Consider the following 16,490-nt stretch of genomic DNA (forward strand, 5'->3'; position numbering starts at 1 on the left):
AAGGACAGGAGCTGTTAACCCTCCTGTTATGTTGCGGTACAAATTTACCAGGACCATAGTTGGTGTTCCTGGAAACCAACATAACAGGAGGGTTAATTATTAAGCTTCAGGCACCTGCAGACGATAATGGTAATGGATAATGGCGGAGACCATGACAGCATTGCACAGTGTCTTGTGCAGTCAGAGCTGCTCTTCTGCCTTCCTTGGTAACAAGTTGTTTTTGTTTTGTTTTTTACTTACTGTTGCCTTCCTATTAGCTCAAAGCAGTTTGGTCATTCTCCTCTTGTATCAATAAAACATATTCATCCAGAGAACTGCTGATGGCTGGATATGTTCTTTTTCAGAATTTTCTCTGCAAGACCTAAAGACAGTTGTGATGGAAATTCCCAGTAGATCTGCAGTTTCTGAAATACTCAGATCAGCCTGTCTGGTACCAACAGCCACGCCACATTCAAAGACATTTAAATCATCTTTCTTCCCCATTCTGTTCAGTTTGAACTTCTTGATTGTATTGGCATGTTTAAGTGCATGTAGATGGGCACTGCTACCATATGACTGCTATCAATAGGTAGTGGAACATGTACATGTATCAAGTTGCATGATACCGGTGTGTGGAAACAGCTAAAAGTTCGTTTTTTATCTGTAATCCCTGGGAACAAGCAGCTAGTTTTGGACATGAATGGATGAATGGAGTGAGCCGGTGTAGACAAATAGACAAAAGCAAAAATCATTGTAAATTTGTAAGTCCTGCACTTGCTGATACATCTGAAAAAGGAAAAAAAAACAAAAAACCATTGTCTAAACTAGAGATGGACCGATCCGATATTACGTATCGGTATCGGTCCGATACTGACCCAAATTACTGGATCGGATATCGGCGAGAAATAAAAAATGTAATCCGATCCATTAAATATCAAAAAAGCACCTCACAAAACTTGCTACACGGCGTAACTCGGCTCATAACCTAGCACATCGCAGCAGTGTGGTCACGTGATAGAGCGGCTGTGTGTATTTGTAGCCTCCTACCAAACCAGCATTTCATCTCCGAGGAAGTTTTCCCAGAGAGAAGTAAAGCAAGTATGTAAGTTCATCTCTGAATGTCTGTAAAGCATTCCCACGTTAAGCTTAACAACAGAGCGACTGCCTCTCTCTCTCTCTCTCTCCTGCTGCTACTTCAATCGTGAAACTGCTTAATGATCAGCTGATCGGCTTTTCTGTCGCGAGTCCGTCTCTCTTCTTTGTTTTTGGCCCACTTCTCACCAGAAAGAGGAAACCAGCGGCTGAACAACAGCAGCACTATTAAGCTTGATAAGCTGTTGTTAGAATTTATTTAAGATTACTTTCTACACCAGGATCTTTTTCTATGTAGCTGACGCTGGTAACTGTGCAGGGGCGGATCTAGCAAAGTTTAGCCAGGGGGCCCGATAGGGTATGAACAGGGAAAAGGGGGCACAAAGACATACTTTTCTTTCTTATTCTCATTTAAAATGTCTAGCTTTTAATAAATAATTATCTGACTCTTACACCCAAAGTTTTAATCTGATGTAAAACATATAGAAGTCCATTACTGTATATAGTAACTGTTAAGTCTAATATACCCTAGTAAGCTATAGTACTTTTTCCTTTGGGAAAGTACCATCTGTGAATTCTGCAATTCTGTTGAAGAAAGATGTTGAATCTATTTAATTATTCTTGAAAAATAATTTATTTCTGTGCATTTTTCCACACTGCATCAAATTAAATTTGATTACATCGATTAAGCATCATGAGGTGGAGGGTGGTTCCCTATTTTTTTTTTTTGCTGGGAGTTTGCAACCCTATTAGTTAGGTTGCTTAATATTTCTGCTAAGTACTCTTTAAAATACCAGAATAGGGAGGATGGAGTAGGTTTAAGTTTATTAGATTGATCAGTGTTGCTGAACTATGAAATATTTTGGGCGCAGTGTATTTTTTACATACAGGTATAACAGAATAGCTTTAGTGTTGTTATTTATTTAAACTTGAGTATAAACTTATACAAAATGCAGCAAGATATTAAAAAAAACGTTTTATTGATTAAAAAACACTATATCGGATTCATATCGGTATCGGCAGATATCCAAATTTATGATATCGGTATCGGTATCGGACATAAAAAAGTGGTATCGTGCCATCTCTAGTCTAAACATGGACAATGTCTGCGTTTAATATATTAATATATGTAAATAGATTCATGTTTATTCATTTTCACATATCTACCAAATAAATAAAGAGGAATAATAGATCAGCTGCTTGTTTGCTTGTAACGTTTAGCTTTCATAATAAATTAGCTTCCCAGTTTTCAGTTAAATAAGATTTATTAAAGGAAGATTTCAAGCAATATACACAAACACAATATTGAAACATTTATAATTATGCTCTGCAGATCTTAAAAACATAAACATTATATATAAACATTTTTTTTAAAAGTAAAAAACACAAACTGACTGGTTTTAAAAAACCTAACCCCAGACTGAGAAGATGTGACCCAGTAAGGATCCAGTATTTGACTGAGTATCTCTGATTCAGTGAACTCCTGTGTGCCAGTTACAGCCTATGACCGAAATAAATGTACAATGTGTACTAGATTATACCGTAGCACAATTCTTTTCAAATGTGTGTCAAAGGTTGTTTGTTCTTCAGTCTGTGTGTATACTCAGATTTGTAAACGTGTAACAAATACTGTGTGTGCGATCTCTGGGTGCAGATTAATAAATGTGGATTAAAAAAAAAAACAAAAACATTTGCAGATCTGCAAATGTTGAAATAAATTTTGCTGGAGTGCTAGAAATACAGAAAAGTTTTAAAGTTACAGCACAGACAGGCCTCTTGGGTGGCTCTCATATTTTGATGTGATTTTTGCTGTGGCAGATATTAAAACAGATGTTGAGTTGTTTGCAACTCAGGAATTTTGACTTGAGGGCCTAGAGTAACATATTTATTTGTGCATATTACAATAGATACAGATATTTAAAGGGACATTTAAATAAGTGTCACTTACAAAAGGAGACTTGAAAACGTTTTAAACAGAAAAAAAAAGGTGCATTGCTTCACTGGACTTTGCCATTTAAATCCTTATATGAGATGCAGCCTGCGTTTGTTTACACAATGCAATAATTCAGTACTAAACATACATATTCACTTTCTGCAGAGTTAATTATGAACCTCCTCCATACGTACTTTGTAAATATGAAACAGCAGGTTGCGAAATTGCGAAGGTCTTCACCTGTCTGCTTTTCTGGCCCACAACTTGTTATTACTATTACTAATATTTCATCAAAAGATCACATGTTACTTGGTGAGTTTATACAGATGAGGATCAAGGCCAGATTGGAGAGGGTCATGAGTATTTCCCCCCCGGAATTAAAAAAAATAAAAATAAGAAGAAAGAAACACACCCAAAAATAAAAATGTATGTATATATATATTTTTTTTTTTTCAATGGCTAATGCCAGATCCTCTTCTGTAAGCTTCAAACATGTGAGCAGACCGATTTTGTTAAGACTTAGAGCCAAACTAACAGTTTAGTTCATTTTCAGCCTTTTTGCTGAACTCAGCTAACCTGCTGCTGCTGTAGCTTCATACTTAAGTACAATCATCAGCCTTCACATCTTCCTCACCAAGCAAAGAAAAAAAGCTGCCAACAGATCAAACTCTGCCTAACAAATAACTCAACAAACACAAAGTTCAAGCACTTTCAGGACAAAATTTTATATAATGTAAACACTCGACACTGTAAGGCACCATTTGATGAGCTAACTGAAACTTTACCTCATGTCTGCCCTTCGCTTGTTATTTCTGTTGGTAGAAGGGACTGTCAAAGCCACTGTCCTGTTGGCGCTGCCTCAACTCAGAAAACGGAGGCCTTGACCAGCCTTCCTGCAGCTTCTCACATTCAGAGCCAGGAGTAGGCTCTCTGTGCACACTCCTCTTTGCATGCACAAATGTCTCTGTGTCAGGAGTCTTCTCAGAAATCTCATTATAAACAGTGAGGTCAGAAACATTAGGGCTGAGACTGCCGAATTCCCCTATGTTGCTGGCTGATGCAGCCGACACAGAAAAGGGTTTCACTGGTTCCACTTTCCTCCCTGAGTAGGACAGTCTGGGGACTTGGAAGTCTGTGTCAGAGTCACCACTAGTCATGCTCCAGTCGTTCTGTTTCTCATCCCTGACAGGAGCCTCCTGGATGAGGACAGGTTTTCTCTGACGCTGTGAATCCAAATGATTTTCGGCTTTCCTCGAGTCACCTCCCTGCATGTACATCTCCCTGCTCTTACACCTCACAGACACATTGACCAAATTCATGTGGGATGGAGAAACCGTCTGATGAGAGGATTTGTACGACGGCTGGGTAGTATAAACATTTTGGGGCTTCATCCCTTCATCCACAGAGGTCTCCTCCCTCCTTGATGCAAGAATGTCCAGGTGGCTCAAAAGTTTAGTTCTCACATCTGCGGTTGGCTTCTGTTCTGAATCAGCACAAGTCTTTTCCCTGTGGCATCTCTCCTCTGTCCTGAAGTCAGGAAGCTCAGTGAGGGTTGGCAGGTTCTTAGTGAAACCTGCGTTTCTACCTGGAGGGCAGCCAGTGGTGGATACAGCCATTGAACATCCTGTCAATGCAAAACACAGATGCAAATCACACTGGCATGGTGAGAAAAAAATCAGTTTAGCACATTAGCACTCACTCTGTAAACTCTGGTTCTTTGCTGATTTACTTTTGATTGGAGTCTCCAGCACTTTGGCCATGGCAGCCAGCTTGCTTGCAGCATTCATTATTTTCTTTTCAGCACTGCAGAAGACAGGAAAATCGATACAATTAACAAGAGGAGCCATGATGAACCAAGCAAACAAGTTTAGGATAATTATGGCCCCTTGCCCTGCGGTCTTTCCTCCATCTTCCAATAACTCCTGCAGACAGGTCAGATAATACCGCCTCATCTTTCTAGCAGTGTCCTGCCTCTCCCTCTGCACTTCCCTGCGGATCATCTCGGCTGCACGCTCTCGACTTTCCTGGAGGTAACGCAGCATGTCTCCTGAAAGGAAAAAAAACCCCCCAAAAACACTGTTTTACTTAAAAACGCAACATCCAGATGAACAGAATCAACCTTTTGGGACACATGATTTAACATTTAAAAAAAAACAAACAAAGATATGCATATTTAATCCCCCGGCACTAACGCCAACCTCTGATCTTTTCCACAGTCATCAGGTACTGCTGCTTCATCTCCTCCAGGCCTTGCTGAAGCTTTTGCTGCTGATCAGAACTTCTGCAAGCAAAACAGTCAACAATCCTGGTTAAATACATATTTTGTCTTTAATCTCTGTGTATTTTACTGTATACAGTAAACATTTTGACACAGTGTAGCATTTTGCATAGTATTTTGGCTTTTTAGTACAGTATTTTTCTTTTCAAAATATCTATCTAATTCACCTTTTTATCCTGTCCCTTGTGCTGCTGTAACAAATGAATTTCCCCAGTGGGGGATTAATGAAGCCATGTCTAATTATGCAGTTCAGAAATTATCAGTGTTAACATACAGAAGAGTCCTTGTTTCTTTTGTATTTTTAGTTTTCTTAATATAAATCAGGTAAAGCAGTCCCACAGTAAGAAGCCTTTAACAGTCCCATGAAGTAGCTTTGAAATCTCTTATTTTCTTTATGGTTTTTTTAAAATCTAAATTGTCTTGACAGATTATGATGTCAAGATAATTTAGATGCTCCAAGTTTAAAATAAATGTCCTGCTCAAGGGACTTGTCTCAAGAAATTAAACTTGTAAATTAAAAGATCAAACCGAAGAAACTTGTTGAGAGGTCTAATTGAATACGTAGCTCTGAAAGGCATTAGATTTATGAAACAACTTGTTTTTGACATAACTGCAGTGCAGCAAGGCAATAGCAATTTGCACTGTACCATTAAATTAAAGGCAAAAATAAAAAACACAAACCCTGATGATTCTGTTGCTCTCTTCACTTCCTCTAACTGTTGCAGATGTTCCTCCTTTGCCCTCTGTAAGACGCTTTCATGCTCATCTACAACAGATAGCACTTAACCCATCAGCACACATGCAGTTCCAGCTCATAAAAAATCTTATAAATGAATCTTAATAAGGTCTTTTAAATGCACTACCTTTGAGATGCTGTATGGCAGTTTTGTGCTCTCTAACGCTGTGCTGGAGTTGCCGACAGGTTTTCTCCAAATGTCTCTGGAGCTCCTGATTCTTCTTCTGCAGCTTACTTACACTTTCGCTGCACTCCTTCCTGCAATGACACTGCTCCCTCTGCTGGGATAAGACTGCTAAAAAAAACAGAAAAAAAAAAACAACCTTGCCATATAATATTGATAACAACCATTTCATGAAATGAACAGAGTATGTCATGTTGATATACAAGCAGAACATTTTCATGTCCTGCTAGAGAGGAGCTCATTGCGTACTTTGCATTTTCTTGATTTCTCCTTCGTGCTGTTTTTGCGTTTCCTTCAAAGCACGGCTCAAATTCTCTTCACTCATCTGTGGGATCAATGAAAAATGAAAGCTTCAGATGAAAAACTTTCTAAATAAAAGACAAATCTGTAAAAAATAAATAAATAAATAAATAAATAAATAAATAAATAATTTACGTGCTGTACAAATCATTCATTGCAGTACTTGTAATAAAACTGATGAAATTTCTTACTCATCTCTCTGGCTACTCTAATCTTTTCCTTTTGCACACCAACTTAATTTATACATTTATCATTTATATATTCTTTAGAAATATAACAACTCACTGTTTTCCATTCCTTCTTAGCCTGGGCTACTGCTCTTTGGACTATGTCTCTGCATGAAGTTTGGATGATGTGTGTTATTGTAGCCTCTGATGTAGCCCCGCTGGTCCTCCGAGTGTCTTCAGTACCCTGATGATCCGTTTTGGTATTCCTGAGAAGTTGTGCCTGGACCTCTGCGAGTGCAGTCTGAAGCTCTGCTTGTAGTTCATCTCTTATCTGCTTTCCTTGGATCATTTCCTTTTCTGCATGCTGGCATCGCCACTCCTCCTCACGAGCACTCACAGTTTGCTGAAGCTTGGCCTCCATCTGTAGGAGCAGCTCATTCTTTTGGAGATCAGCATCTTCTCTGGCTTGGAGTACAGCCTGCTCCAGCTTTTTGCACTGCTCTTGCAGCTTGGCTTGATATACCTGCTCGCTGCGGGCCTGGATGATGGCGATCTCCTGCTGTTTGTCTCTGTTCCAGGCTGCTCTCGCTCCAGCCAGCTCAGCTTTCAATAAGGCAGCTTGCTCTCTGGTCACTTGCTCCAGCTGGCTCTGGAGGGCTGCCAGTTCCTCTTGCAGCTCCTCCATCCTTTGTGGCCCAGAGCCGTTCTCCTCCTGCTGGTTCTTGTGCTTCCTGCGCCACTGCTCTTCCGCCTCCTTCAGGGCTTGGGACACCTAAAACATTTAAATAAATATATAAACCCAGACAACAGCAGTGACACTTTCAAATAAAAGACAAAAACTCTTTCATACCTTCTGTTGGATGTGTTTTTCTTGCAGTTGTTCCCATTTCTCCTTCTCAGCTTGTAGAGCAGCTTGATATTCTGGCAGTGAAGTGAGATCCTCAATCCAGCGATTATAGGCTCTGGTTACTGCCCCTTCAACCTGAAACAAACACAAACGCAATTTTATGTCCATTAACTGAACCAAATAATCATGTCAAAGAGGAAAAGAAATATCATTATGATATAAACATTTTTACATAATGGTGGAAAATAACTTAACCAAGTCTTCTGAGTAATATACACTAAAATTGATGGTTTAAATCTTTGTACCTAAAATAGATGAAGGTGACTTTAAGGGTCTGAAATGTCATATTCCACACTCTGGTGATTTTTTTATGTGTCGATATCTGGTGAAATGTTTAACTATTTACCAAAGTCTTGGTCTGTACGGGATGCTAGTCCAAATCAGTCTATCAGACTGTGATCATAGCACAAAAACAAAGCCAAAGACCTCAAACTGCGTTGCCGGTGGGTTTTTTTGTTTGTTTGTTTGGTTACAGCCCAATCACTTGGAAGTCATCGAGCTTTTTTAAATTAAAGTAGGTCTACTTTAATAATTCAAAACACATGCACATGTATTTTGATGACCATTAAAATATGTTTAATATTTCTCTTGAAATACAATCATAAAACAAAAATGCACTGACTTGTTTAGCCATGTCGTCCAGGTGTTTCTCCTGCAGCTCTCTCTGGACTTGTTTCCTGGCTTCCTCCACAGCTTTCCTTCTGACATTTTCAGATTCCAGTTGCAGCTGCTGTCTCTGGGCACTGAGCCTGGAGTCCAACTCCTCAGCAGAAATTGTCCAACTGACCTCATTCTCATCCGTCTGACAGCTCGTCTCAGCAACCTCTTGATGTTCCTCTCTTGTAGCCTCCTCCAACCTCTGGGCCCAGGTCTTCTCCATCTGTATAAAAAGTAGAACAGAAGAAAATAAGTCTTGTATGAAACCAATATTAGTCGAATGAGGGAGATAGGAATACATTTTAATAGTCATACCTTTTGCAACTCCTCCTTCCATGCAGCCTCAGCAGAAGCTAAATGAGAAGTCAGTGTTTGCTGGAACTCAGCCTCTTTCTCTTTGGACCAGACAGCTTTGAGCTCCATAACTGAGGCCTGATGCTGAGCCTCAAGCTCACTTCTCAGCTTCTGCATAGCTGTGCCACTCTCCTCTCTGATCAACTTCTCCTCCTTCTCTCTGCTGCGGATGCTTTCTTCAAGCAAGTCCTTCTCCTTGCAGACAGATATGTAACATTCTTGTACTGCCAGCATCTTATCATTAGCTTCAGAGAGCTGGCTTCTGTGGAAAAAATAAAAAAAATATCCACAAAAGTCTGAAAACAACTATATTTTTAGCATGAGGTGCAGGAGACTTACTGTAACTGCTGAAGCTGCTGCTGGTGCTGTGTCGTCAGCCGCTCTACCTTAGCATCATGTTCCAGCATGAGTTCTGTTCTGATCCTGTTAACCACATCATTCCTGTACTGCTGATGAATCCGCTCAGATCTAAGCAAAAGAAGCACATATACTTATAAATACACATAACAGGAAAATACACGTGCCCCAAGAAAGAGGAGGAAGAGAAAGAGTCAATTTTACCTCTCAGCAGCTTCTTGCTTTTCTTGGTCGAGCTCCTGGATCATCTCCCTCATTTTGGTGCACAACTCAGAATTGGCAGACTTCAGTTTTTCCTTGTTTTCTTTCAGCTCCTGATTCTTTTTTTCTAGCAGCTGCAGTTTGGAGAAGACAACAGTGTTTTGTGACTTAGCCAAAAAACTAAGAACATGATTAGTCTGGCAACAAACATCAACCCACCTCCACTTGTTCCTGCAAGTGTGTTTTGTCCTCCTGTAACCTCAACTCTTTTTGAGAGTCTCCAGTCATGTCTTGATGTTTCTTCTGGCTGGTTTCTTTCATCTGGGTAAATGAAAAAGGTCTGCATCAGTCACCTAATCCCACCCACTTTTAGTCCTTTTATAAAATTAACCAAACTTTAGAAAAGTAACAATTTTCAGGAGTCAGCGCTCACCTCAGAGTTAAGTTTTGTTTCATCTAATTCAATCTGCATTTCATTCACTCGACGCTGACACTGCTGGAGCTCCTCCTGCAGCTGGTTGATCTTCTGCCGCTTCCCCTTTAAACTACCCAGGCAGCGCTGCATCTCTACTCGTAGCAACCTTAAAGCCTCATCCTTGGGAAGCTTGGAGTCTGACAGGTGAGCCAAAGCAGTACTGACAAAACAACAGAAAGATGTGTTTCCAAAGGTTACTCTGGAGAGTTCAGCCCAAGAGGGGAAGAGATACAGATCACAATGACTGGTCTGTATTCACACTGTTACCTATTAAGTGTGCCATTTTTCCTGTTTGTTTTCTTCAATCCCAAATCCACACAGGATTCAGACAGCTGGTTCTCCGAGTTGCTGCTTAGGTCTATCGCAATGACACCATGCTTCACTGCAGATTCATACAGAGCGATCTGCTCCTTGAGATCAGCCATATCCTCCTTTAGGGTGAAAATGGAAAAACACAAAACATTTGTGCAGCTTGTTCATCAGAAGTCACAGAAGTAGTTGTGCTTTAGAAAAATCTGAGGACAAACCTGTAAAACTTTGTTCATGTTCTCACTCAGGGCCTTGGCTGACAGTGCCTGCTGTAGTTTGATTTGCATTTGACTCATCTCTTGCACTGAATCTGAAAATAAAAAACAGATAATTAGATCAATTAAATGTGAGCAAGAATAAGGTAATGTGGGTGTCAGCTGCTCAGTAATGTTCATGTGGAGTTCACACACTTGTCTGCAGCAGCTTGGCACATTGTTGTTGACTCTCTTCCAGACGCTGAGTGAGTGCATTCACCACTCTGGCTCTCTCCAGCTGCTCTTCTTCTCTCTGGTGCTCCAACAGCTTCACATGCTCCCGTAACTTCTGACCAATATCAAGCTGGAAGCCACAAAACAAAAAACACTCTCTGACTTAACAATAATAATAATAATAATAATATAATCAAAATTCGTCTGATGAAAAACAATGGACTTATGGTTAACTTGTTCCATTTTCTAATACTATGTCAATAAAACTCCAGACCTGTTCATTCAAAGCCTGAGAGGTAGAGTCCAGCTTCTGTTGCAGGGCTAACAGAGCAGCCTCATGCTGCTCCTTTATGACGGCAAGGTCTCTGTCATGCTGTTCCCGTGCTCTGGACAGCGTGTCAGAACGGCGAAGCTCCAACATCTGTTGCTTCATGCTGTCTACCGCAGCATCTGCCACCCTCTGTTTTTTCATGTTCTGCAAACAAAAGAAAACCTTTGCTGTATACACTAAAAAGAGGCATTCTCATACAAAGGTTTCAGTCATGCATCATGTTTCAGTAAGCAGAGCAGGTTTAGACACATTTGTATGCAAAATTTCATATTAAATTCTTAAATCTGTAAAGCATGTTTCTTTAATAGTTATACTTAAATATTATTACTGTCTTAAATTTAGCATTAAATAACTAAGAAAATAGAATGAAAACAGTGTTTGTCAACACAGAACACACCTCGTGGTCTCTCTCAGTGAGGATCTGTACTTGCTGCTCCATTGCCTTCAGCTTGTTTTGCATTTGGACCTCTCTTTCCTTGGCTTCTTCAATCAATCGACTCGCTTCCTTTAAACTTACTGCTAGGCCGTCCTTTTCATCTATGGACAATATTTTTTAAAAGTACCATCAGTACATCTAGCAAGAAGTGCTACATCACTAACAGCCACAAGGGGGCAGACGTTTTAACCAACTAAAGACAAACTTACATTTCCTTCTACTAATCTCAGTTATATAAACTGACAATCCCTCTCAAGTCCCAAGTGCCCAAGGTTTTGAGTGGATTACTATTATTATACTATATTATTATTATTATTATTATTATTATTATTATTATTATGCTTGTAAAAAAAAAAAAAAAGTACCAACATTAAATGTTCTTCCTGAAAGTATTAAAGAAATCTCCAAAATCACATCACTGTTCAAGTACTGCAACAAAGTGAGATGTCCCTCATTTAAAGTTGAACATACCTTTGACGATTACAAACTGATGCTCGAGGTATCTCATGTTACGCCGTGAATCCTCAAGTTTTCGCTCCAAGTCTTCAATTTGCCTCTGTTGAGCTTTGTTCAAAATCTGCACCTGGGCAAGATGCTCCCGGTCAGCATTTTCTGAAACAAAGATCATTTAGTGTTTAATTTTAGTCATTTTTAATTGTGAAGACATTTTCGATTTAAGCAATGTTGTTTTTTGTTTGTTTTTTTTAAACCACTGGCGATACAAATTACACCTTTCTGCAGTACAGCTAGACTATGCATACAACTAGAAGAAAAAAAATGCCTTGTAACAGATTAAGCTACTTGACAATCTCCACCTGCAGTCCCGAAACAGGCACACATCTCATCAAATAGTTTATATTTACATGTCAGTGTACTCAGTTATATTATTTAGTCAATGAAAGTAAGACTTACGTTGTGTCGAGTCAAGGAAATCTCTCTGCAGATGGTCAAACTGACCTTGAGGAGCAGCTTGTGGCTTAAACATGTTTGGCTGATGGGCAGGATGATGAGGATTGTAGCTCACCTTGTACTGATTTGCACCTCTGTCACATACTTCAGACTTTAAACATAGAAACATAGTATGATAGTAGTGAAAATGTTGCTGTATTTAAAAAACACAAAACACACAAACATAAAAAAATAAAAATGCACAAACTACAAATTGCCAGATAACAAGATGTTAATTTAAAATGACATTTGAGGAAATTTCATACACACAAGTAATGTATGATTCTTTTGGAATAAAATGCTGCTTTTTTTAAAAACAATACTAGAAACCCTTTCATGTTACTATTTATTCAAATGATTTGGAGGCATTAAGACCTAAAACTTTAAAGGAAAGAACAGCACAACAGCAGCTACGACCTTCTGGATGCTTTTGAAATTAAATGGTCCACTCACTTGAAATTGGTGGTTTTGCTTGTCTATGTATCCTCTTTCTCCATTATATTCCACATGATTACTGGCACCCTGAGGGTATGGTTTAGACTCAAACTCAGTGGAAAAATCACTGGTCTCTGTCATTTTGTCTGTGCCCATGCTTGTGCATGTATAATCTTCTTGTGTGAACTGATGATCCTGGTTCCAGGTGTGAGGCAGTGGTTGACTTTGAGGGGGACTCCGATGTCCATTAATACGAGCAGCTCCGTCCTTATATGCATACTCATTGTTCAACCCTTCGTCATAGTGATCTTCATAGTTCTTAGAAAGACAATAACAGAGAGTGATTCTTTCCCTTTTGAACTTTTTTTGTATGCACCATTTATGAGTTGTATTTTTTTTAAATGGCAAAAATATTCTAGGCCCCTAAATCTACTACTGAACATAAACTAACACTCTACCTGTGTATGAGGGGCTGGCCTTGGATGATCAGACCATTGCCGAGTCCAGCTGGACTGTGGGCTAAGTAGAGAAAGCACAACAAATGATAACTAATGTTGCAGTGACAACAAATCTGCTTGTCTTGAACCACACCCAGAGTTCTCGAAATGTGACATTACCAATAGTGTCATCAGCAGCAACATGTGTTACCTGTTGCCAGTGTTTTTATTACTGCAGGCAGTGTAATCCAGCTCTGGGGAGGAAAAGTCAATGCTGTCCTCAAGCATGTCATCAGGCAGGTCTGTGAGCAGCTTGTGCAGCTGCGAGAAAGGAAAAAAAAAAAAAAAGAAAGAGAGAAAATAGCACATGGAAATGAGTCACCATGGTTGCTTCGCAACTGAGTTATAAAGTAACAAAGATAGAGGAAAAAACACCAGAGCTAAGCAATCACTGACAGCTTAAAAGGCTGTAAAAGTCTTATGCAGTGTGTTTTTATTATTTAGCTGCAGTTTTGAGAAATACTTGTTATATTAAATATCATTACATTATGCTGTGCAGATTTAATAAATCAAAATGACTCAGGCTATACCTTAAAACACTTTCAGAAGCTTTTTGTGTTTGCATGTGAGATTTAAGGATAAACTTTGATTAAATGATTAATCATGGAAGTATTTGCACTCTCTGACTGTATTTTGCACAGCACTGCACAGTGTAGCCCAATCTTTATATGGTAAAAAAACTTCTACTATTTAAATATTTGCACATTGTGCTCATATGGCAGTATTTGTATTTTGTGACCTAAATGGGTGAATTTACTCCTATGTTAATCACTGGTTTAGAACCCATATGTGTAAATTTACTTTGACATAAAACTGATTCTCATTAAGGCTTTTCAAATGTACCCTTGTTTAATATTTTGACACTTACAAATAAAATGACACAAAAAACCCAAACTCTTCAGTAACAGACTAACCAAAGTTACATAACAAACAGCCATGTGTGTTGAAACAAGCAGAGCCAGCTGGACTTACTTCCCATAAGGACCGCTGAATACTCCTCAGATCCTCCACTGTGTCCACAACCGAAGGACCCATATTATCCCACTTACACAGTCAACAAAATTTGAAAAGGCATTTCTACTTTAGCTGTGAAACCACGAGATAACCCCCAGCCTAATCTGCCTGTAGAGAAGGCCTTCTGTGTAAAACATCCAAAATGTGCCTGGCATGTTGTCGGCTCCCTGTGGTATTGTCTTGTTTGCCTCCCAAAGACCTCCATTGTTTAGACAAAACATATAGCAAAGTTAACTGGAGCAGAAACATTCCAGTTACTGCTGGCAGACATTATCCATAACAAGCTAGTGTATTATAAGTAGGTTATAGCCTAAAAAAATAAAAAAATAAAAAATAAAAATAAATGAAATGAAATGAAAATCTATTTAATTAATACTATTTAAAGCCCATTATGCTGAGCTCTATAAGATCAGCAAATGCTTCTTCACTCTCTCTCCTGAAGCCAAGTAACCCAAATAGAAAGTGGGGAAGCCAAAGGGCTGAGCTGGTTTCAGTGTGACACACCTGGAAGGAGGCCTTTTCCTTGAGCCAATAATAGCTCAAGCTCATAGCACAACAGATTGTAGTTGTGAGTAATAACAGTGAGTAACTGTGAAGCAGGCAGTGCTTGTGAAATTCAAACAATGCACTTGTCAATGATTCCCCAGACAGCACTACAAACTCACAAAGAGAAATGTAAGATTAACAGTAGTAGTCCAATTTGGTAAACATACAATCACTGTACACAGTGATAGTAAATGTAAAGTAAGCTGAGATAAATAATGGCTTCTTATCATTTTGTAATTTTAGCATTAGCTGGACATGTTGTTGTGTTCTTGCATGTTGAATAACATGCACAGGCTTTCTACTGTGTTGACTGATATCAGCAACTGTGATGGCTGTAGCTGGCTAAATATGTTTAAAGACAATTAGATGAAGAGCCGAAAGACAAATCGTGTTTTCACAATAGGCTTTCTCAGTTAGCTAAGTGGGCACTAAATAACAAAGTAAATAAATAATATCCATCAAATTGTTATTGTAAATATCCTAAGAAATTCAAGGCGCATGCCGAATGTGAACTCAGTCCAACAACTGGATGCACAACTATCAGACAGATGTTATCTGAATAATTCTGAAAAGCTGTAGATCTGAGTGTTGCACCTCTTGCTCTCTGGCGTAGTCCTCTTGGTCGTATTCCTCTTCATCGTGTTGGGTTTGAAGAGCAGCACTGTCAAAATCAATAGACATCATGCACACCCTCCTGGTCGTTTAGGGGATCCTAGGAAAGCAGGAACAACAAAACTTAATTTATCTTTGACAGCAGTTAAAAACTCAAGTTAACTAAAATTACGCATTGATATCAGCTAGAAATATATATCAAAGCTTACCCGTTAGTTAAAAGACGCCAGATGTCTCCTTTGCTGAACTGCGTATCCCTTTATTGAGTATTAGCTTTAACTGTTAGCCATGCTGCACTGTTTATTACAAAACAGTGAGGCTTTTTAGCCAGCGGTAAACCCGGACATGCCAAACAAACGATCCAGCCGAGCTCTGGAAACATATGTCCAACACGTTTAACAAGACACGCAGGTTTAATGCCAAATTATAGGCCAGTTTACGAACATTTAAGATGGAAGCTAACTTTGTAGCGAACAAAGCTAACTCCTGCTAGCCGTACCTTGTTAGACTCGCCCACTTTGAAAACTCGCGCGCGTTAGCAGCGCCAAACCACTGAGGCTCTTTGAGACGGAGCATATTTAAGAATCTGATTACACACAGACTTACTCATTATCACCACACTGACGCTAATTCACCGACCCGAAAATATTAATTTAAATGCTTTTTGGCGTAACAAAACATACCAGGTGAAGCTATTTACAAGATTTCTTTTCTTGCTGAGAACCCCGGAGCTAGTTAACCCCGTGTCCATGGTAACAAAGTCGTTAGAATTATGGGTAATGTAGTTATCGAGAATATTTGGAAATTATATATAAAATGTTATGTTTGTTGTTGCTCTTTCATGTTATTTTTTGTTTTTCTTTCCTCATATTTTACTCATGGTCAACATGTATTAATTTTTGAGCGCAAACAAAGCCACACTTTTATGAAAACTTCGTCGTCGCTGGCATTTTTAAAAAGCAATCTGATGTTCCCATCGTGTGGTTAAAACAGTGACATAGCAGCTAATTTCAAGATAACCGTGAACAGGGTTACTAAATAGATATTATAATCAGGTTAGTCAAACCTGGGAATTTGATCACAAAAATATGGCATTACATTTCTGTTATTTTAATTACCTTTGTTTATTAATTTTTTTTACTGAAGTTCATTGACGTTAACATTAAAGCTGATTAATTTAAAGTAGGCTACTGTAAAAAAGAAAAAAAGAAAAAAAGAAAGAAACTCAAATTTATGAATGACGTTCTCATCAGTATATGGAGTTACTCCATTCAGTTTTGTGGACGTCGACTCATAAGACCCGCCTCCTTTCCG

General features: G+C 38.9%; 1 protein-coding gene across 7 annotated transcripts; it reads right to left on the reverse strand.

The window, feature by feature from the left end:
• Positions 1–2,164: 2,164 nt before the first annotated feature.
• cep152 (centrosomal protein 152) lies at positions 2,165–15,911 on the reverse strand. Of its 7 annotated transcripts, none has more exons than XM_084933713.1 (28): positions 15,386–15,911; positions 15,159–15,276; positions 13,156–13,265; positions 12,966–13,026; positions 12,526–12,825; positions 12,037–12,184; positions 11,596–11,736; positions 11,086–11,225; positions 10,632–10,832; positions 10,340–10,487; positions 10,148–10,239; positions 9,888–10,051; positions 9,579–9,780; positions 9,365–9,466; positions 9,149–9,279; positions 8,927–9,055; positions 8,549–8,849; positions 8,199–8,456; positions 7,520–7,651; positions 6,788–7,441; positions 6,452–6,527; positions 6,146–6,313; positions 5,964–6,048; positions 5,450–5,473; positions 5,203–5,285; positions 4,895–5,051; positions 4,734–4,807; positions 2,166–4,628 (listed from the first exon to the last, which is right to left on the reverse strand). In XM_084933713.1, the coding sequence occupies exons 2-28, from the start codon at positions 15,246–15,248 to the stop codon at positions 3,811–3,813; spliced, it is 4,989 nt and encodes a 1,662-aa protein (XP_084789839.1). In that variant the 5' UTR covers positions 15,249–15,276; positions 15,386–15,911; the 3' UTR covers positions 2,166–3,810. The 7 variants fall into 7 exon arrangements, with proteins under 7 accessions (XP_084789835.1, XP_084789836.1, XP_084789839.1 ...); XM_084933714.1 differs by having other exon boundaries at positions 2,166–4,589; positions 4,704–4,807; XM_084933711.1 differs by having other exon boundaries at positions 4,704–4,807.
• Between the last annotated feature and the right edge of the window lie 579 nt (positions 15,912–16,490).

This window comes from Perissodus microlepis, chromosome 7 (assembly GCF_051167445.1).
Source record: "Perissodus microlepis isolate ML-2025 ecotype Zambia chromosome 7, ASM5116744v1, whole genome shotgun sequence".
In the NCBI taxonomy this organism is placed as follows: Eukaryota; Metazoa; Chordata; class Actinopteri; order Cichliformes; family Cichlidae; genus Perissodus; species Perissodus microlepis.